The sequence below is a fragment of the Nomascus leucogenys genome, chromosome 14, assembly GCF_006542625.1.
Source record: "Nomascus leucogenys isolate Asia chromosome 14, Asia_NLE_v1, whole genome shotgun sequence".
Taxonomy (NCBI): Eukaryota; Metazoa; Chordata; class Mammalia; order Primates; family Hylobatidae; genus Nomascus; species Nomascus leucogenys.
Window position 1 is genome coordinate 90,451,908 of NC_044394.1, and position 22,249 is coordinate 90,474,156.

The 22,249-nt window shown below is 44.8% G+C and overlaps 1 protein-coding gene across 1 annotated transcript in view; it reads right to left on the reverse strand.

Moving 5' to 3' along the window:
• The window catches only part of SRP68 (signal recognition particle 68), a 38,974-nt gene that overhangs the window by 16,315 nt on the left and 410 nt on the right, over nt 1-22,249 (reverse strand). The window contains exons 2-8 of the mRNA XM_030827502.1: nt 20,216-20,282; nt 18,504-18,617; nt 15,239-15,434; nt 13,037-13,119; nt 12,655-12,764; nt 10,380-10,462; nt 7,451-7,591 (exon numbers count right to left, since the gene is read on the reverse strand). Of these exons, the coding sequence (XP_030683362.1) occupies nt 7,451-7,591; nt 10,380-10,462; nt 12,655-12,764; nt 13,037-13,119; nt 15,239-15,434; nt 18,504-18,617; nt 20,216-20,282 (794 nt within the window). The remainder of the gene's footprint in view (nt 1-7,450; nt 7,592-10,379; nt 10,463-12,654; nt 12,765-13,036; nt 13,120-15,238; nt 15,435-18,503; nt 18,618-20,215; nt 20,283-22,249) is intronic.

The following is a 22,249-nucleotide window of genomic DNA, read 5'->3' on the forward strand; positions in this document are numbered from 1 at the left end:
ACACTGAAGCACAGCACACCAGAACTTTCTTTATCTTTTCCTTCCAGAACAAACTGTCAAGCTCTACTGTATGCCAACACAATTACCTTTTACAAATGTACTCCAACTCAAAGATTGTTTCTTTTAGGTCCAAGCAAATAATAAAAATGACTAATCAATACCCACTAAAAAGGCAGTTCTCCTAAATATCACACTAAGTTCTTTTCGCCACAGACATGCTGCATTCAGATATTCCACATGACTACTCTGAGAACAATTTTTAGGACAGACAAGGTTGACATGCATGAGACGACAGTCTTTGCACAAGTACTGGGCGTCACCTGTCTGCTACACAGCTAGGGTAAGTGAGAAAGTGATTCACTAACTGAATACCTCCCAAGCCATATTATCATCCCAAAGAATCTGACCGAGCAGATAGAAATGGACAAAAGGCAGAAAGGAGATGAACCTGTGTGACTGGCAGACCCACTGTGAAATTAAAACATCAACATTCCATTATGATATTTGACTTCCCATAGAAATTAACACTCAATCTGAAAAAACGTCTTAATATTCAATTGACCTCTAAGAAAGCTCAAACGAAAACCCAGTACTGCCCACCCCTTTAAGAGATGGCTGGGGGGCGAGGGCTTAAAGAAAAACCTTTTTTCTTCTCTTAAGAAAGCTTTTGTTAGAAGTTCCCTTAAGAATCTGTTTCTTCTCTTTTCTTAGTCTCCAGTGTGAAAAAAAATCTTCCTTGTAACTTACCCAATATAAATCAAACATACTTTTCCACTTATAAGTTACTTGACTTTCCTGTTGTTCACTAACTTGGGAACGAACTGGGGCTCATTCATGCTATAAATCTAGTAAAGCAAACTCGGCCACCATTCACTCCTGGAACCACCAGAGCAGCACCATCCAACAGAACTCTCTGCCGCAGGCAATGTCCTCTACGTGCACTGTCCAATGCACACCTGAGCACTCGGAAGTTTTATTAATTTATCTTTTATTATTTTATGTTTTTGAGACAGAGTCTTGCCCTGCTGCCCAGGCTGGAGTATAGTGCCATGATCTCATCTCACTGTAACCACCGCCTCCTGGGTTCATGAGATTCTCCTGCCTCAGCCTCTGGAGTAGCTGGGACTACAGGTGCCCGCCACCACACCTGGCTATTTCACCATGTTGGCCAGGCTGCTCTCGAACTCCTGACCTCAGGTGATCCACCTGCCTTGGCCTCCCAAAGTGCTGGGGTTACAGGCACGAGCCACAGCGCCTGGCTGGAAGTTTTATTAATTTAAATTTCAATAACCACATGCGTTGAGTGGCTACTGCACTGGACAGTGCAGCACTGGAGCACATGCTTTATAGAGTATCGTTGGCCAACCCCAAGTTGGTAAGATTCTTTAGAATCACTCCATCAACCTTACTGGCCTAATTTTTCAAAGTACAAATCTGTGGAATGGTGCCGCCATATAATACTAAGCAATTGGAATAAGATACGTAAATCTAGAGTGCTTAAAAACTCGAGTAAGACATGTGAATGGCAGGGGGTGGGAGGCAAGGGGAGGGAGAGTATTAGAACAAATACCTAATGCATGCAGGGCGTAAAACCTAGATGATGGGCCGGGTGCAGTGGCTCAGGCCTGTAATCGCAGCACTTTCAGAGGCAGAGGCGGGTGGATCACGAGGTCTGGAGATCGAGACCATCCTGGCTAACACAATGAAACCCCGTCTCTACTAAAAATACAAAAAACTAGCTGGGCATGGTGGCGGGCACCTGTAGTCCCAGCTATTAGGGAGGCTGAGGCAGGAGAATGGCGTGAATCCGGGAGGCGGAGCTTTCAGTGAGCCGAGATCACGCCACTGCACTCCAGCCTGGGCGACAGAGCGGGACTCCATCTCAAAAAAAAAAACAAACCCCTAGATGATGGGTTGATAGGTGCAGCAAACCACCATGGCACATGTATACCTATATAACAAACCTGCATGTTCTGCACATGTATCCCAGAACTAAAAAAAAAAAAAAAAAAAAAAAGACATGTGAATGGACTTGGCACCACTACTTAAGAAACACACATGGCGTCGGATGCAATGGCTCACGACTGTAATCCCAGTACTTTGGGAGGCAGAGGTGGGCAGATCATTTGAGTCCAGGAGTTTGAGACCAGCCTGGGCAACATGACAAAACCCCATGTCTGGCCGGGTGCGGTGGCTCACGCCTGTAATCCCAGCACTTTGGGAGGCCGAGGTGGGCGGATCACCTGAGGTCAAGAGTTCGAGATCAGCCTCAACATGGAGAAACCCCGTCTCTACTAAAAATACAAAATTAGCCGGGCGTGGTGGTGCATGCCTGTAATCCCAGCTATTCGGGAGGCTGAGGTAGGAGAATTGCTTGAACCTGGGAGGCGGAGGTTGCGGTGAGCCGAGATCACGCCATTGCACTCTAGCCTGGGCAACAAGGGCGAAACTCCATCTCCAAAAAAAAAAAAAACCCATGTCTACAAAAAATGCAAAAAAATTAGCCAGCTGTGGTGGTGCATGCCTGTGGTCCCAGCTATTCCAGGAGGCAAAGGTGGGAGGACCAACTGAGCCCAGGAGGTGGAGGTTGCGGTGAGCTGAGATTGTGTGCCACTGCACTCTGGCCTGGGTGACAGAGTAAGACCCTGTCTCAAAAAAAAAAAAAAAAAAAAAAAGAAAGAAAAGAAACACACATATACCACAGCCACATTCTCAGCAGAAAGGAAGAGCTACAGTGCCCGTTTTAATTCCATGCAATCCAACAAACATGCCACCAACACCCTTCTTAGACAAGTGGGGTTAAGTGGTTGGAGCAACAGGCGTTCAAGAAAAGAGCGAACTTCGTCTTACCAGCTACACAGGATTTGCCTCTTTTCCTGTCGGTAGGGTACAGTTCAAGTTTAAAACCTCTTGACTGCCACGTGTCACCTCTGCTCCCTTTAACTAAGCCTCTGCATCGAGGTGCTGAAACCGGCAAACCTCCCCACTGCTCCCACAAAGCTCTAAGTTCCCACTGGGAATTTTACAAACATCTTAAAAAGCAATGAAGGAAAAAGTTGATTTGAAGGGCAGGACTTAAGTCAGTTGTGTTTTTCTTACGACGCCCACACTGCAATGACTCAGACCACTAATCTCTGAAGGCGAAGCTCTCATGATTCTCCCTGGGCAGGGCAAAATGTCTCCAAACAGGAAGCCTTCAATATATTTTGCTATTTACACTTTTATTCTGTAAATCTATATTCCAGGCTAAGATGATTCCTGAAAGGACGGTGGAATAAGAAACTCCTCTCAACACGCAAAGGCAGGATTCCTGGCCACCTGTACGCCGACCTTCTCCGCCAGCCACGACCAACCAGAACGTGCTCTTAAACATAAGTGGCAAACTCCCTGCAAAAATTTGTGGTCTGACTAGACCTTTTCCCAGGTGTGCCTATGACAGTGAGAAATCTTAAGCCCAGAAGCAATATGTTACTGATTAGTCCAAATGAATCAATCAATCCTAGGTCAGCTTTTCCAAAACTTGAAACCTTCAGCATGGGCTCTTCTGCAGTCTCAGGTTCTCTCGTCAGGCTCAGTTTCAAAACTGACTGGTGTGGAGGAAACTGAGCTGCAGTGTGTCCTGAGGTACAGACCTCCCGCTTTAAAAAGCACATTCTCAGATTGTTTTCACTTGTCTATGGAAATTGCTGGAAGGTGGTGGTATGACTAAGAGACACAAAAGGCAAGTCTGACCACATTCCCAACCACACCCCTACTATGGGGACAAGAATCAAACCTTACCCAGCCCAGTGAGGTTTAGGAAAAAAACACAGGGAAATCTGGTAAAGAAGGAAACAAATCTCACTTGAGAATATACATAAATATATATAAATATACATATATACATATATTTTTTAAGAAAAAGATAAATGGTCTCTCTTCCACTCAAATATTAAAATATTAACCATAACTTGAGGATGAGAATCACCGAGCCTGAGCCGGGCGCTGTGGCTCATGCCTGTAATCCCAGCACTTCGGGAGGCCGAGGCGGGTGGATTGCCTGAGGTCAGGAGTTCGAGACCTACTAAAAATACAAAAAATTAGTTGGGCATGGTGGTATGCGCCTGTAATCCCAGCTACTTGGGGGGCTGAGGCAGGAGAATCGGTTGAACCCAGGACACGGAGGTTGCAGTGAGCTGAGATCGCACAGCACGTTAATAAAAACAGGATACAAAACTGTATCTTAGTATAATTCCAACATGGGAAAAAAAAACATAAGAACTCTCATGAATATAAAAACATTAAAAGGAAACAGTGCTTTCCTCTCAGTATGACCTCATATCAATGAAGGTATACGGGAAGTGAGACAATAGGCTGACCTTTTCTTTTTTTTTTTTTTTTTTTTTTTGAGACGAAGTCTCGCTCTTATCCCCCAGGCTGGAGTGCAATGGCGCGATCTTGGCTCACTGCAACCTCCACCTCCCAGGTTTAAGTGCTTCTCCTGCCTCAGACTCCCGAGTAGCTGGGATTACAGACGTCTACCACCATGCCCGGCTAATTTTCTTTTTTGTACTTTTAGCAGAGATGGGGTTTCACCATGTTGGCCAGGCTGGTCTCGTTTCAAACTCCTGATCTCAGGTGATCCGCCAGCCTTGGCCTCCCAAAGTGCTGGAATTACAGGCGTGAGCCACCACACCTGGCCTAGGCTGATCTTTTAAAAATTAAATTAAATTAAATTTCAATAGTTTTGGGGGAACAGGTGGTCTCTGGTTACATGGGTAAGTTCTTCTATGGTGATTTCTGACACTCTGGTGCACCTGTCACCCAAGCAGTGTACACTGTACCCAATGTGTAGTCTTTTTTTTTTTTTTTGAGACGGAGTCTTGCTCTGTCACCCAGGCTGGAGTGCAGTGGCGCGATCTCGGCTCACTGCTAGCTCCACCTCCCGGGTTCACGCCATTCTCCTACCTCAGCCTCTCCGAGTAGCTGGGACTACAGGCGCCCGCCACCACGCCCGGCTAATTTTTTGTATTTTTAGTAGAGACGGGGTTTCACCGTGGTCTCGATCTCCTGACCTCGTGATCTGCCCGCCTCGGCCTCCCAAAGTGCCGGGATTACAAGCGTGAGCCACCGCGCCTGGCCTAATGTGTAGTCTTTTATCTCTCACTCCCTCCCACCCTTTCCAGGCTGATCTTCTTAAAACATCATGTGGGCCTGGTGCAGTGGCTGATGCCTGTAATTCCAGCACTTTGGGAGGCTGAGGTGGGTGGATCACGAGGTCAGGAGTTTGAGACCATCCTGGCTAACACGGTGAAACCCCGTCTCTACTAAAAATAAAAAAATTAGCCGGGTGTGGTGGCGGGTGCCTGTAGTCCCACCTACTCTGGAGACTGAGGCAGGAGAATGGCATGAACCCGGGAGGCAGAGCTTGCAGTGAGCAGAGATTGCGCCACTGCACTCCAGCCTGGGTGACAGAGCGAGACTCCATCTTAAAAAAAAAAAAAAAAAAAAAAAAAAAATGTGTATTTAAACTTTAAGTTATTAATTTTTTTTTTCTTTTTTGTTTTTTTGGAGACAGAGTTGCACAGTTACCCAGGCTGCAGCATAGTGGTGTGATTTCAGCTCACTGCAGCCTCAAGCTCCCAGGCTCAAGTGATCCTCTTGCCTCAGCCTCTGAGTAGCTGGGACTACAGGTGCACACCACCACGCCCAGCTAAATATTTGGTATTTTTTTTTTGTAGAGATGGGGTTTCACCATGATGCCCAGGCTGGTCTGCAACTCCTGAGCTCAAGTGATCTGCCTGCCTCTGCCTCTCAAAGCACTAGGATTATAGCCATGAGCCACCGTGCCAGCAGTAACTTTTCAAAATTACTTAATAAATGCTAGCTTTTCCTGTTCTTTATTTGGTACGTGTCTGTAGCCCCACTCTGAAAGAGCCCTCATTTAACTTGCCCCTATGGATCTCTCTCCCTCAACTCCTCTTCAAGTCAGAATTCCTGCCCCACTGTCTCTGCTGTCTGGCACTGAACTGAAGACTGAAGTAGTTTCTTTCTTCCAGCATTGATCACTTTAAAACCAAAGCACTAACCCAATCACATAATCTAAATAGTTGCTACCAGAGCCCTTGTCCAGTGGAGGTAGCACCATACAACAGTGCCAATAGAACGCTCTCAAAAAAAGTTCCTTAGCCTTTCAGTTTAAGGAAAAATTAACTTTCTAGTACTGTTCTAGTCTTCTGTCCTTTAAGCAAATAAAAGGGATATGAGACAGGCAATACGAAACACAGGCAAGGACACACATCAACTCTTCAGCTGTTGAAAGCCGCCTCCAACCCATAGTAGCCATTCTGGAGCAAGTTGCTGAAAACTTTAGATGCTTAAGCCAATTCCTCAATATATTAACAAAACACCACCTCCCCAACCCATACACAAATTATTCAGGGTGCAAAAGATAACTGTGAGGTCTTCGGAAATGCCGCTGTTCCCTGATGAGGCAGTAGACTGTCAGCAGCCGGTTTTTTTAAAGATGTCCTTTAACTCGTGGAAAAGAAGCTCTAAAAAGTGCCCCCATCACTGTCTAAGTCATACAAAGGTCACCAGGATGTCTTATCTTTTAGGATGCATTTGCTGGTTTGCACCCACAAACAGGTAACTATGTCAGTAGGCAGTATCAAGTGATACAGCTTTGCGTGAATATTACATGTACACCGCACACAAAACAAGACATTCTGGTTTAACCAGGCTATCCTGCAAAGCCCCAGGACTAAGAGGTGAACCCTTTAGGGCTAGGAGGTTACGACAACATGTCAGAGAGACTTCAGAGGCATCATAGTTAAGCTGCTGCACCACCTGCTGGGCCAAATGTGACCCCTTACTTTAAGCCAGTCTCTAAACCCTCCCGTTTTTACGTTGATGACTGTTGCTGTCAATTTCTTTACCCTCTAAACATTAAGAATTCCTCTACAGGCCGGGCGCGGTGGCTCACGCTTGTAATCCCGGCACTTTGGGAGGCCGAGGCGGGCGGATCAGGAGGTCAGGAGATCGAGACCACGGTGAAACCCCGTCTCTACTAAAAATACAAAAAATTAGCCGGGCGTGGTGGCGGGCGCCTGTAGTCCCAGCTACTCGGAGAGGCTGAGGCAGGAGAATGGCGTGAACCCGGGAAGCGGAGCTTGCAGTGAGCCGAGATCGCGCCACTGCACTCCAGCCTGGGTGACAGAGCGAGACTCCGTCTCAAAAAAAAAAAAAAAAAAAAAAAAAAAAAAAAAAAAAAAAAAAAAGAATTCCTCTATAAACTCAGTTTTCAAAATAATTTTATTCAATAAGGCACATCTCCGTACTTACCAAATCCAAAACAGCATTAAAAGTTTGTTTTGTGAGAACTGAATGCCAACGAGCCACTACATCTTCAACACACAGGACAACCTTCAGACACATACAGAAGACAGCACAGTAAGTTCTTCCCCCTCACCTGGACAATGGCTGCTTCGTTATCAGCCAGTCCCAATAAGAAAATGCGCACTTTGTCGATCTTCACCGGAACCGTTCTCCCTCTCCACTCCACTTCACTCATGGTAGCTGCCTGTTTGGCTCGAGTCTGAGTGATCAAAGCCTGAAAAGTAGTTTAGAAAAGTTAAAGCGTTAACTGGGGATATGAGTGATGGAGGGGAAAATAAGTGGAATCTATCATTTGTCTCTTTGTATAACCAACATATTATACCCCATAGAAAGTAGAGTATACACCAATTTCTCTCATTTTTTTTTTTTGAGACAGTCTTGCTCTGTCACCCAGGCTGGAGTGCAGTGGCGCTATCTAGACTCACTGCAACCTCTGCTTCCCAGGTTCAAGGAATTCTCGTGCCTTAGCCTCCTGAGAAGCTAAAACTACAGGCACATGCCACCACGCCCAACTAATTTTTGTATTTTTAGTAGAAACGGGGTTTCGCCACGTTGGCCAGACTGGTCTCAAACTCCTGGCCTCAAGTGATCCACCTGCCTCGGCCTCCCAAAGTGCTGGGATTACAAGCATGAGCCACTGTGCCTGGTCTCTTTAATTTTTTTAATAGACAGGGTCTTGCTCTGTTGCCCAGGCTAGAGTGCAGTGGCCCAATGACAGCTTACTGCAACCTCCAACTCCTGGGCTCAAGTGATCCTTTTGCCTCAGCCTCCCGATTAGCTAGGACTACAGGAATGTGTCACCATGCCTGGCTAATTTAAGAAAAAAAAATTTTTTTTTTTTTTTTGAGACGGAGTTTTGCTCGTTGCCCAGGCTGGAATGCAATGGCATGATCTCGGCTTACTGCAACCTCTGCCTCCCAAGAAGCTGGGATTACAGGCATGCACCACCACATCCAGCTAATTTTATATTTTTAGTAGAGACGGGGTTTCTCCATGTTGGTAAGGCTAGTCTCGAACTCCTGACCTCAGGTGATCCATTCATCTTGGCCTCTCAAAATGCTGGGATTACAGGCATGAGCCACTGTGCCCGGCCTCTGAAATTTTTTTTTTTTTTTTGTAGAGGTGGGGTCTCACTGTGTTGCCCTGGCTGGTCTTGAACTCCTGGGCTCAAGTTATCCTTTCACCTCAGCCTCCTACAGTGCCAGGACTACAGGTGTGAAACACCCCACTGGCCACCAATTTCTATTTGTTTTAAATTTCTCCCTGGCGTCATATATTTTAGTTATAGAAATTCAAATATTAAAAGGACATAATGGAACGTTAAAAAGAGTAACACTAAGTTTTGGTAAGGATGTAAGGAGAAAAGCATATCTGTATACACTACAAGCAGAAATGCAAATCAGTAGAAACTTAAAGACATTCGTCAGTATGTATCAAGTTTTCAAACCATTTAATTCCAGTTTTAGGAATTTATCCTAAGGAAATAATCAAGAATGTGTGCAAAATCTGAGGACATGGATATTCATGGTAACACTATTTACCACTTAATGAACAACGAATGGTTAAATAAAACAGACTTCTATGCAATGGAGTACCATGCGGCCATCAAAAGATGATGGTGTATGGCTGGGTAAGGTGGATCATGCCTGTGATCTCCTGTGATCCCAGCACTTTGGGAGGCTAAGGCGAACAGATTGCTTGAGCGCAGGAGTTCAAGAATAAGACCAGCCTGGGAAACATAGCGAGACTCTGTCTCTACCAAAAAACAAAAAGTTAGCTAGGAGTGGTAACCTTCACCTGTAGTTCCAGCTACTCAGGAGGCTGAGGCAGGAGGATCACTGGAGAGCAGGAAGTCAAGGCAGCAGTGAGTCAAGATCAAGCTACTGCACTCTGGCCTGGGCAACAGAGACGCTGTTCAAAAAAATAATAATAAGTACGCCGGGTGCGGTGGCTCGCACCTATAATCACAGCACTCTGGGAGGCAGAGGCAGGTGGATCACGAGGTTAGGAGATTGAGACTATCCTGGCCAACATGGTGAAACCCCATCTCTACTAAAATACAAAAATTAGCTGGGCGTGGTGGCGGGCGCCTGTAATCCCAGCTACTTGGGAGGCTGAGGCAGGGGAATCGCTTGAACCTGGGAGGTGGAGGTTGCAGTGAGCCGAGATTGCACCATTGCACTCCAGCCTGGTGACAGAGCAAGACTCCGTCTCTAAATAAATAAATAAATAAATATGGCAACTATGTGGTTTATATTTTTCCCCGATCTTTTGTATTTCTTGCTTTTTCTATATTACTTGCTTAGAAAATAAATGTAATGAGGTTAAACAATTGAATACTTGGCTGGGAACAGTGGCTCATGCCTGTAATCCTCGAACTTTGAGAGGCCGAGGTGGGCAGATCACTTGCAGTGAGCTAAGATCACACCACTGCACTTTAGCCTGAGCAACAGAGTAAGACTGTCTCAAAAAAAAAAAAAATAATAATAATAATCATAATACTTTAAGTGTTAATTGAAAAAAGTTTTTTGGGCCAGGCGTGGTGGCTCACACCTGTAACCCCAGCACTTTGGGAGGCCGAGGCGGGCGGATCACGAGGTCAGGAGATTGAGACCATCCTGGCTAAGGCAGTGAAACCCCATCTCTACTACAAATACAAAAAAATTAGCCAGGCGTGGTGGCGGGCGCCTGTAGTCCCAGCTACTTGGGAGGCTGAGGCAGGAGAATCGCGTGAACCTGGGAGGTGGAGCTTGCAGTGAGCTGAGATCACGCCACCGCACTCCAGCCTGGGCAACAGAGCGAGACGCGAGACTCCATCTCAAAAAAAAAAAAAAAAAAAGAAAGAAAAAAAGTTTTTTGTTCAAACTTTTAGCAAATGTAGATATTTGTTAATACAGATCTAAATATCCATATATTAATATCAAATATCCCTAGGGGATTATGAATTACTTCTTCTGGACTTTGTCCAAAGACTTTTCACAAAAATGTACATACTAGATTACCTCCAATTTTTCAGCCAAGAGACCCTCAGTGCCCCCAGACCTCAATCTCATCTGCATGAGTTCATTGATGGCTGACTGGTCCCCTAAGAGAGAAAGACAGGAAAATCTTCAAGGGTCTGGTCTGTTTTCTTGAGAATCACTAGATTCAACTCAGACTTAAAGAGCTCTTCCCCCGCCACATGCTACTTCAATGAATCTGCAGTATGATCTGTTCTCTGAAGACAAGTCTTTTATAAAGAATGAAATTGACTGGGGCAATGAAAATACTCCATATGAAAAGTCAATCCTAAGCCAAAAGAACAAAGCTGGAGGCATCACGCTACCTGACTTCAAACTATACTACAAGGCTACAGTAACCAAAACAGCATGGTACTGGTACCAAAACAGAGATATAGATCAATGGAACAGAACAGAGCCCTCAGAAATAATGCCGCATATCTACAACTATCTGACCTTTGACAAACCTGACAAAAACAAGCAATGGGAAAAGGATTCCCTATTTAATAAATGGTGATGGGAAAACTGGCTAGCCATATGTAGAAAGCTGAAACTGGATCCCTTCCTTACACCTTATACAAAAATTAATTCAAGATGGATTAAAGACTTACATGTTAGACCTAAAACCATAAAAACCCTAGAAGAAAACCTAGGCAATACCATTCAGGACATAGGCATGGGCAACGACTTCACGTCTAAAACACCAAAAGCAATGGCAACAAAAGCCAAAATTGACAATTGGGATCTAATTAAACTAAAGAGCTTCTACACAGCAAAAGAAACTACCATCAGAGTGAACAGGCAACGTACAAAATGGGAGAAAATTTTCGCAACCTACTCATCTGACAAAGGGCTAATATCCAGAATCTACAATGAACTCAAACACATTTACAAGAAAAAAACAACCCCATCAAAAAGTGGGCAAAGGATATGAACAGAGACTTCTCAAAAGAAGACATTTATGCAGCCAAAAAACACATGAAAAAATGCTCATCATCACTGGCCATCAGAGAAATGCAAATCAAAACCACAATGAGATACCATCTCACACCAGTTAGAATGGCCATCATTAAAAAGTCAGGAAACAACAGGTGCTGGAGAGGATGTGGAGAAACAGGAACACTTTTACACTGTTGGTGGGACTGTAAACTAGTTCAACCATTGTGGAAGTCAGTGTGGCGATTCCTCAAGGATCTAGAACTAGAAATACCATTTGACCCAGCCATCCCATTACTGGGTATATACCCAAAGGACTATAAATCACGCTGCTATAAAGGCACATGCACACGTATGTTTATTGCGGCACTATTCACAATAGCAAAGACTTGGAACCAACCCAAATGTCCAACAACCATAGACTGGATTAAGAAAATGTGGCACATATACATCATGGAATACTATGCAGCCATAAAAAATGATGAGTTCATGTCCTTTGTAGGGACATGGCTGAAACTGGAAACCATCATTCTCAGTAAACTATCGCAAGGACAAAAAACCAAACACCGCATGTTCTCACTCATAGGTGGGAACTGAACAGTGAGAACACATGGACACAGGAAGGGGAACATCACACTCCGGGGACTGTTGTGGGGTAGGGGGAGGGGGGAGGGACAGCATTAGGAGATAAACCTAATGCTAAATGACGAGTTAATGGGTGCAGCACACCAACATGGCACAACAAACCTGCACATTGTGCACATGTACCCTAAAAGTATAAAAAAAAAAAAAAAAAAAAGAAAATACTCCATATGGTATATAATGGTAAATACACGTCATGAAACATTTGTCCAAACCCATAGAATGTGCAATATCAAGCGTGAACCCTGATGTAAACTATGGACTTTAGGAGATTATGGTGTGCCTATAAAGGGTCATCAGTTGTAACAAATGCACCCCTCTGGTGGGGGAAGATGCTAATGCGAGAGGCTATGGATGTGGGGAGGTGTGGTTACATGGATCTCTGTATCTTCCTCTCAGTTTTGCTGTGAACCTAAAACTGCTCTAAAACAGTAAAAAATGAACTCAGCCGGAGACTCAAGACTGCTCTTCAGGGATACACAGCACAGCAGGACAGACACAGAAGCAGAACCGTCTTCTATAATTTTGGGCAGGGCTGGCTTCAACAGTTCTGCTTTTGCCATCAACCAAAACTCAGGGCAATGATGGAGGCAAGGGAAGAAGAAAGTTACATCAACTCTCTAGGCTCTCTGAAATGAGCTCCCAGTAGGCCATCTGTCAGTGTTCAAGTTGAGTATAATGCCTTGATGCCTGCTCTCACCAATATTATATGCACAATAGCGGATGTTGGGTGAAATCTCTTCCACACGTTGGTTATACAGCACAGCCTGCTCCTCTGTGAAAGCACTGGCTAGCTTCTCATAGATAGTTCTGCGAGAAAAGAAAAGCCAGGTTTTACATCAGCTGTATGTAAGAAAAACTCATGGGGAACACAGTGACTAAAAACAAATTATGGCCTTTTGAAGCCCTCCTACCAACTACCACAACTGCTATGTTCTAAGGATGAAAGAGAGACATCAACATTTCTATAGGAAAGAAAAGTCACCCTCACTTTCACAGAAACAATCCACTATCTGATCTGCAGCTTAAATTTGACTATCTATAATTAAAACTGGCCACAGCCTTTGGACTATAGGACTTACTTGCATTTGTTAAAAGCCTCAATGGCAGCTTTCCATTCTTGATGTTCAAAACGTAGCATTCCTGAGAGGTAAGCTGTGTAAGCCTGTGAGGAGATGGAAGAGGAGGAACTGCTTCAACAGCAAACCAGTGCTCCCACTCAATCTTCCTTTATTGGCTTCTAACTTCGATATCAAGAATATGGGTATGGGCCAGGTGCAGTGGCTCACACCTGTAATCCCAGCACTTTGGGAGGCCGAGGTGGGAGGATCACTTGAACCCACAGTTCAAGACAAGCCAGGGCAATATAGCAAGACCCTGCCTCTACGAAAAACTTTAAAAATAAAAATAAATTTTAAAAAAGAAGAAAAAAAAAGAACATGGATATGGGCTGGGTGTGGGGGCTCACACCTGTAATCCTAGCAATTTGGGAGGCCGAGACAGGAGGGTTGCTTGAGCTCAAGAGTTCAAGATCAGCCTGGGCAACACAGCAAGACCTCATCTCTACCAAAAATTAAAAAAAAATTACCCGGGTGTGGCCAGGCGCAGTGGCTTATGCCTATAATCCCAACACTTTGGGAGGCCGAGGTGAATGGATCACCTGAGGTCAGGAGTTGGGGACCAACCTGGCCAACATAGTGAAAACCTGTCTCTACTAAAAGTACAAAAAAATTAGCTGGACATGGTGGCAGGCACCTGTAATCCCAGCTACTCGGGAGGCTGAGGCAGGAGAATCGCTTGAACCTGGGAGGCAGAGGTTGCAACGGGCTGAGATTGCACCATTGCATCCCAACCTGGGCGACAGAGTGAGACTCTGTCTCAGAAAAAAAAAAAAAAAAAAAAAATTAGCCAGGTGTGGTGGTGTGCACCTCTAGTCCCAACTACTCAGGAGGCCATGGCAGGAGGACTGCATGAGCCCAGGAGTTCATGGCTGCAGCGAGCCATGACTGTGCACTCCAGCTTGGGACAGAGTGAGACTCTCTTTCTAAAAAACAAACAAAAAACCCAAACAAAGAATATGGAGAGAGAGAGAGAGAGATTTTTTGAGATGGAGTCTTGCTCTGTCCCCCAGGCTGCAGTGCAGTGGCACAATCTCAGCTCACTGCAAGCTCCACCTCCTGGGTTCACACCATTCTTCTGCCTCAGCCTCCTGAGTAGCTGGGACTATAGGCGCTCGCCACCACGCCCAGCTAATTTTTTTGTATTTTTAGTAAAGACGGGGTTTCACCGTGTTAGCTAGGATGGTCTCAATCTCCTGACCTCGTGATCTGCCCACCTCGGCCTCCCAAAGTGCTGGGATTACAGGCGTGAGCCACCGCGCCCGGCCTAAGAATATGGATATATTAATCACAGGTTGATTTTTAAAGAGAAATACGTATTTAACCAATAAAATGTGATACATAGGCAATTTGTTATGATTCATTCACTTCCCAGGAAAGAACTTTAAAAGAAGGAAATTTGTTTTCTTCATTTTACTTAACAACCATTTCCTGAGCTATAACATAAGCATCAGAAGTTGAATAAAACCTTGCAATATCTACCATCTCTTTTTTAAAAAACTCACTTCCGAAAAAAGTTCTTACTTTGTGAACTTTCCAGGTACAAGATTGTAAGCTTTCATCTATGTATCAAAACATGACCTTTCTTAAAAAGTTACAGCTAGTTGGCCACGTGCAGTGGCTCATGCTTGCAATCCCAGCACTTTGGGAGGCCAAGGCAGGTGGGCAGATCACGAGGTCAGGAGCTGGAGACCAGCCTGGCCAACACAGTGAAACCCTGTCTCTACTAAAAATAAAAAAAAATTAGCCAGGTGTGGTGGCACGTGCCTGTAATCCCAGCTACTCGGGAGGCTGAGGCAGGAGAATTGCTTGAACCTGAGAGGCGGACGTTGCAGTGAGCTGAGATTGCACCACTGCACTCCAGCCTGGGCGACAAAGCAAGACTCTGTCTCAAAAAAAAAAAAAAAAGTTACAGCTAGTTATAAAAAACCAAGAGCTTGGGAATACTATTTTATGGAATGAAGTGTTGCCCAATTTTAAAAAAAGAATAAAACAATCAAGAGCTGATAAACAAAACATGCTAACTTCTCCTCTTAAAAGCAAGTTCAGAAAGTTTTTTCCTCTCCTATCACTTTCTAACACTAAGAAACTCTGTTCTGTTTAACTGTAGGTTTTTAAAATGTCTTTAATCTCCATAATAAACAAGATGAATGTTAAGGCACTAACCTGAGCCTCTAATTTGGTCTTGGCATCCACGCGATTGCTCTCACACAAGCGTTCCAATTCCTCTGCATGCTTCACGGCTTTGCGTAGGCGAGATAACAAGTGAAACCGTTTTCGGGGTTCAGTGTTGGCTTCCTGTTTCAGCTGCATGGCATAGCTCCAGGCTCTTTCAGCATCCATCAGAACCAGAAGCAAGTATCTAGACCAGAGACAGAAGTGGGGAGACAATAAAGGCCATCAACAGACCCAGATATTCTCTGAGGCGTAATCTTCGGCTTCTCGGCTTTTCTTTATACTCTCCCTCCTTTGCCACTCTCAAAACAACTCTTCTGATATTCTCAGCCATGACTCTAAACCAGTATCTCTATCCCAACCTGGGCTCAATCTCAGGTTTCTCATCATCTACTAGACACATCTCATTGAAAAGCCTCTACCACCTCAAACTCGGTAAATCCAGAATCGTGACCTACCCCTCCCGAATGCTGTCAAACAGACACAGTCTAGGCACACGATCTGGCCTCATCTTTGAATCAACACCTCCTTCATCTCAATCCAGTTAGAAAAGTCCTTAAGAGGCAGTATATTGGCTGAGTGCGGTGGTTCACACCTATAATCCCAGCACTTTGGGAGGCCGAGCCAGGCGTATCACCTGAGGTCGGGAGTTTGAGATCAGCCTGGCCAACATGGTGAAACCCCATCTCTACTAAAAATACAAAAATTAGCTGGGTGTGTTGGTATGCGCCTGTAATCCTAGCTATTTGAGAGGCTGAGGCAGGAGTATCTCTTGAATCCAGGAGGCAGAGGTTGCAGTGAGCTGAGATCACGCCACTATACTCTCGTTTGGGCAACAGGGCAAGACAGCATTTCAAAAAAAAAAAAAAGAGGCAGTATATTAAAGTGGTGATGAACAAGGGCTCCAGGGCCCGGGATAGAATCCCAGTGCCACCGCTTACTAGCTGTGTGACTGTGGGCAAAGTACTAACGTTTCTGCACACCACTCTCCCATGTAGTAATACAAATAACACATTTAGACCAGAACCTGGCACTTACTAAGTGCTCAGTAAGTTCGTCAACTACTTTATTATTATACAGGTGAATCTTTCTTTACTGCCTTGATCAATCTGTCTTAAACTTCAGCTTAACCTTGTCTCTTCAGAGTAAAGGATCTTGCTATCATAAGATAGTCCAGGCTCGGTGTAGTGGCTCATGTCTGTAATCCCAGTACACTGGGAGGCCGAGGTGGGAGGATCACTTGAGGCCAGGAGTTTGAAACCAGCCTGGTCAGCACAGCAAGATCCCATCTTTACAAAAGAAAAAAAAAGTTAGCTGGGCATGGTGGTACACGTGTATAGTCCCAGCTACTCAGGACGGTGAGACAGGAGGAGTTCAAGGCTGCAGTAAGCTATGATCCCACTGCTACACTCCAGCCTGGGTGACAGTGAGACCCTGTCTCAAAAAAAAAAAAAAAAAAGGGAGAGTCCAGATTTCTCCCAACTGGTTCTCATGAGATTTAATCACTACATCCTGCTGCATCCTATTATGGTCTCCAGGCTCTAGCTTTCTGACTGTACACACCTAGCTCACGGCCTTTTCACTGCCTGAGTAGCAGCTAACAAGTGTCCAGAGCTTTACAGTTCCTAGACTGCATGCACGGATACCAGAGCATGCTGCTTCCCCCAACACAGAATGTTCTTCACTCTCGCAAATCCTTCAAGGTCAAGCCTCCTCCATGTGGGCTTACTGACTTCCCTGTCAAAAGCCTTCAAGCTCAAGTCTCCTTTCCAAGGCTTCAGAATGCTGAACAGTAAATGATATACAACATGGCACTTTTACTGTAGCATTCCCTGGTTTGCACTGACCAACATTTTTCAATAAGATGAAAGTCAATGAGGTTCAAGTACCATGCCTCCTCTCCTTCTATATCTAGTGTGTCACAACTACTCTGCTGATGTAGCACAAATGCAGCTCTCAACAATACCTATGTGAATGGGCATGGCTGGGTTCCAATAAAACTTCATTTACACAAAAGGTGGCAGCAGCGTAATTTGGCCCGTAACTGTGAGGAAGACCCGGAGGCCTTGACTACATGTTGCTTGACAGACTAAAAATTATTCACCAAATGCCAAGCACTGGTGTATTCAGCACTGAAATACAGGACTCTTCTATAATAATTTACACACCAGCCAGGCGCAGTAGCTCACATCTGTAATCCCAGCACTTTGGGAGGCAGAGGCGGGTGGATCACCCGAGGTCAAGAGTTCAAGACCAGCCTGGCCAACATGGTAAAACCCTGACTCTACTAAAAATACAAAACTCAGCTGGGCGTGGTGTCACGTGCCTGTAATCCCAGCTACTCGGGAGGCTGAGGCAGGAGAAGCTTGAACCCAGGAGGCGGAGGTTGCAGTGAGGTGAGCTCACGCCACTGCACTCCAACCTGGGCAACAGAGTAAGACTCCATCTCAAAAAATAAAAATAAAAATAAAAAAATAAAAAAATTACACACCACTCAATTTCATTAAGATATACTGATATATGCATCTAGTTTCAGACATTGAAATTTATATTCTAGAAACCTCACCTAATAATCAATCAGATTCTAATCACTGACTTCAATATTTGCCATCCCAACTTTTTTTTTTTTTTGGTTTTAAAAAGCAGAGTTTAATAGGCAAGAAGGGAGAAGGAAGAAGCTTCCCTGTACAGAGACAGAGGAAGGGGGGCTCCAAAGCTGAAAGAGTGAATCCCACCCCCTCCTTTTTTTTTTTTTTTTTTCTTGAGATGGAGTGTCACTCTTGTTGCCTAGGCTGAAGTGCAATGGTGTGATCTTGGCTCACTGCAACCTCTGCCTCCCGGGTTCAAGTAATTCTTGTGCCTCAGCCTCCTGAGTAGCTGGGATTACAGGCGCCTGCCACCACACCTGGCTAATTTTTATATTTTTAGTAGAGATGGGGTTTTGCCATGTTGGCCAGGCTGGTCTTGAACTCCTGACCTCAGGTGATCCACCTGCCTTGGCCTCCCAATGTGCTGGGGTTATAGGCATGAGCCACTGCACCCGGCCCCAACACAGTTCTTGAACAAGCTAATGAATCTCTTTAAGCCTCAGTTTCCGTGCCTTAGAACACAGGAATAGTAAACAATGCCCATCCCACAGAGCTGCAAAGAGTCAGCAGAGATAATTAAAAGGTTTGGCATGAAGTCTAGCACATGTCATTGTTCAATAAATGTATTAGCAAGATGTGATTTGCAACTAGCATGGGGCAGTCAATACCTGTTATCAGTCAGAAGCTCTTCGGTCACTTTCTTCCCTGTGAATTTGTGTCTGTTCCCCATCTTGAAGTTGAGTGTTTTTCGAAGACGTCTTTGTCTACGGGAACAGTAGCCCCTGTAAGAAACCACAAACAAAACTCACTCAGCCAAGCTGAGAGTATTTTGAATAATAAATTCTGCAATAAGGCAAGGTCAAGGGTCAATGGTTTGGGGTATTATACTTATGGTTACTAGATTATCACATATCAGCTTCCAAACATTTTTTTCTTTTCTTTGAGACAGAGTCTCGCTCTGTCACCCAGGCTGGAGTGCAGTGGTGTGATCTTGGCTCACTGAAGCCAGGCTCAGTCAATCCTCCCACCTCAGCCTCCTGGGTAGATGGGACCACAGAGGTGTACCACCACACTTGGCTAATTTTTGTACTTTTTGTAGAGATAGGGTTTCACTATGTCACCCAGGCTGGTCTCGAAGTCCTTGGACTCCAGCAATCCGCCCACCTCAGCCTTCCAAAGTGCTGGGATTACAGGCATGAGCCACCATGCCCGGCCCTAAACATTTACTGAACAACTAAAACATGGAGGGCAATATGATTGGTATTATAGGAAACGCAAAGAGATGGAGGACACAGTGCCCATGTTCAAGAAACTCACATTAAAATTGAGGAGAATCATGCAGAGAAAATGGCAACCAAGAAAACAAGGCAAAGGTCAAGTTCAATGGACATGGTCAATCATTCTCTTGTTAGCTGCAGTGGACTGATGGTGGGGCCTAGAAAGAATGAGGGGCTGGGTGCAGTGGCTCACACCTGTAATCCCAGCACTTTGGGAGGCCGAGGCAGGTGGATCACCTGAGGTCAGGAGTTCAAGACCAGCCTGGCCAACATGGTGAAACCCTGTCTCTACTAAAAATTAGCCGGGTGTGGTGGCATGTGCCTGCAGTCCCAGCTACTCAGGAGGCTGAGGCAGAAGAATCACTTGAACCTGGGAGACGGAGGTTGCAGTGAGCCGAGATCGCACCACTATACTCCAGCCTGGGTGACAGAGTGAGACTCCGTATCAAAAATAAATAAAATAAATACTACTTCAGCATCTCAATCAAAGCTATCAGGGTATACATTATTTAAAAGAAAAAGAAAAAAAAAAAGAAATAGGCCAGACACAGTGGCTCACGCCTGTAATTCCAACACTTTGGGAAGCTGAGGCAGGTGGATCACCTGAGGTCAGGAGTTTGAGACCAGCCTGGCCAACATGGCGAAACCCCATCTCTACTAAAAATACAAAAATTAGCCAGGCATGGTGGCACATGCCTGTAATCCCAGGTACTCAGGAGGCAGAAGCAGAAGAATCACCTGAACCCGGGAGGCAGGGGTTGCAGTGAGCCAGGATCGCGCCACTGCACTCCAGCCTGGGTGACAGAGTGAGACTCCATCTGGAAAAAAAAAAAACAAAACAGCTACTCAGGAGGCTGAGGCAGGAGAATCGCTGGAACCCGGGAGGTGGAGGTTGCAGTGAGCCAATATTGTGCCACTGCACTCCAGCCTGGCGACAGAGCGAGACTCCGTCTCAAAAAAAAAAACAAAGCAAACAAACAAACAAACAAAACAATGCTCTAGACTTTCTAGTATATTTTCTGATACAGCAGAGTAAACAGGATATTAACAAAAGCAAAGCAAGTCCCACAATGATTTCCAAACATCTTGTATGTGATACTAACCTGTACCTCTGAAAATCTCCATGCCGTAAACCATGCTGCTGCTGGGATTCTTTAATAATCTGAAGAACTAGAGTCAAGATTAAGGAAAATCTTACGATGGCAAGAATCCAAACAAATCAAAACCTGTACCATCAGTCTATATCTGTGTCAAACCACAACACATTAAACATTTGTGAAATATAACTGGGTACGGTGGCTCATGCCTGTAATCCCAGCACTTTGGGAGGCTGAGGCGGGTGGATCACCTGAGGTCAGGAGTTCAAGACCAGCCTGGCCAGCATGGTGAAACCCCGTCTCTACTAAAAACACAAAAAATTAGCCGGGCGCAATGGCAAGCGCCTGCAATCCCAGCTACTCGGGAGGCTGAGGCAGGAGACTCGCTTGCTTGGAAGGCAGAGGTTGCAATGAGCCAAGACAGTGCCACTGCACTCCAGCCTGGGTGACAGAGCGAGACCCAGTCACACACGCACACACACACACACCCAAATCTGTGAAATATTTAGTACACTAGTGAGATCTTTTGTAACCATTTTCAACATCTATCTTGTCACAGGACAGAGCTAACCTACAGAAAAATTGATTGCCTGAACTGTTACTACTTGCAAACTGAAAAAGGAGAGCACTACTGGCCACTGGAAACTGCCAAAACCCAGTTTAAATTAAGCCGATGGATTCTAAATGCTGACTATAATTGGGGGGGCTTCACACCAATTTACACCTGGACCCCACATTTTATTCATTCAGATTCAGGTTATAAATGACGTGTACTAAGCCTTCATTTGCATAATCTCCAACACCTGCCAAATCTAACGTTCCTTAACAGCTGTGATGCTTAGAGAGTCTATGATTAGCACATGTCAACCAAGCTAGGCCACAGTTTGCATAAAAGTATTAAGGTTTTTCTTTTAAAAGAAAAACGACTGACCAAACTCTCCTTTTAATAATCTTAAAATATTTAAGATTATGTACTAAACTTTAGAAAGTCCAATGACCTTCATCTATATAGGTATAGTTTTCTCTTAATGTTTCCTCAACACTTCTCTAGAGACATACTTTAAAATAGTGAACACTAAAAGGACTCTTTAAATTACTAAAAAGGGCTGGGCGCAGTGGCTCACGCCTGTAATCCCAGCACTTTGGGAGGCCGAGGCGGGCGGATCACCTGAGGTTGGGGGTTCAAGACCAGCCTGACCAACATGGAGAAACCCTGTCTCTACTAAAAATACAAAATTAGCTGGGCATAGTGGCGCATGCCTGTAATCCCAGCTACTTGGGAGGCTGAGGCAGAAGAATTGCTTGAACCCAGGAGGTGGAGGTTGCGGTGAGCAGAGGACGTGCCATTGCACTCTAGCCTGGGCAACAAGAGCAAAACTCCATCTCAAAAAAAATAAATAAATACAAATAAAATAAATAAATAAATTACTAAAAAGGGACAAAGAGATATAAAGGTCTCAGTAAAATCAGGGCTTGCTAACGTCTACTTGGAACTATTACCACTAATTCAAAAAATTTAACTCCAAACCCCTGAGAACTTTAAGCACATTAAGATGTCAAGTTGAATGTGTTATTTCATAAACTCGCCTACATTTTCTCCATTTGTTATTCATTTCAAAAGGTCACAAACTAGTACCACAAGCACTCGGTTGAGATACACACTGATGGAAACTAGAAACCGATTCCTCCAGCTTATATGAATGACCGTCAGCAAGATAAAATGCCTACAGACCGATCAGAAAAAAAATGACACAATCGATATTAACTACGGTAACTTACAATCAAAATGGGCAACAAGCTTTTCCTGAGTCAATCTTTACCTCCACTTTCAAAGTATCAAGCTGTAGGTTTTACTACTCAGTCTACGACGACTGTCAGACAAGAATATTAAGCCAAATGTCAAGACTGCAGTTTCCTCTCCCCAGTTCAGTGGCTCAAGGTGCCAAAGCAAGGTGCTCAAGGTGTCACCCGGTCACAAGCCCTCCAACTGGACAACTGCGGGGCACCAGGGGAAACCTGCCTGATATCCCAGTGCCACTG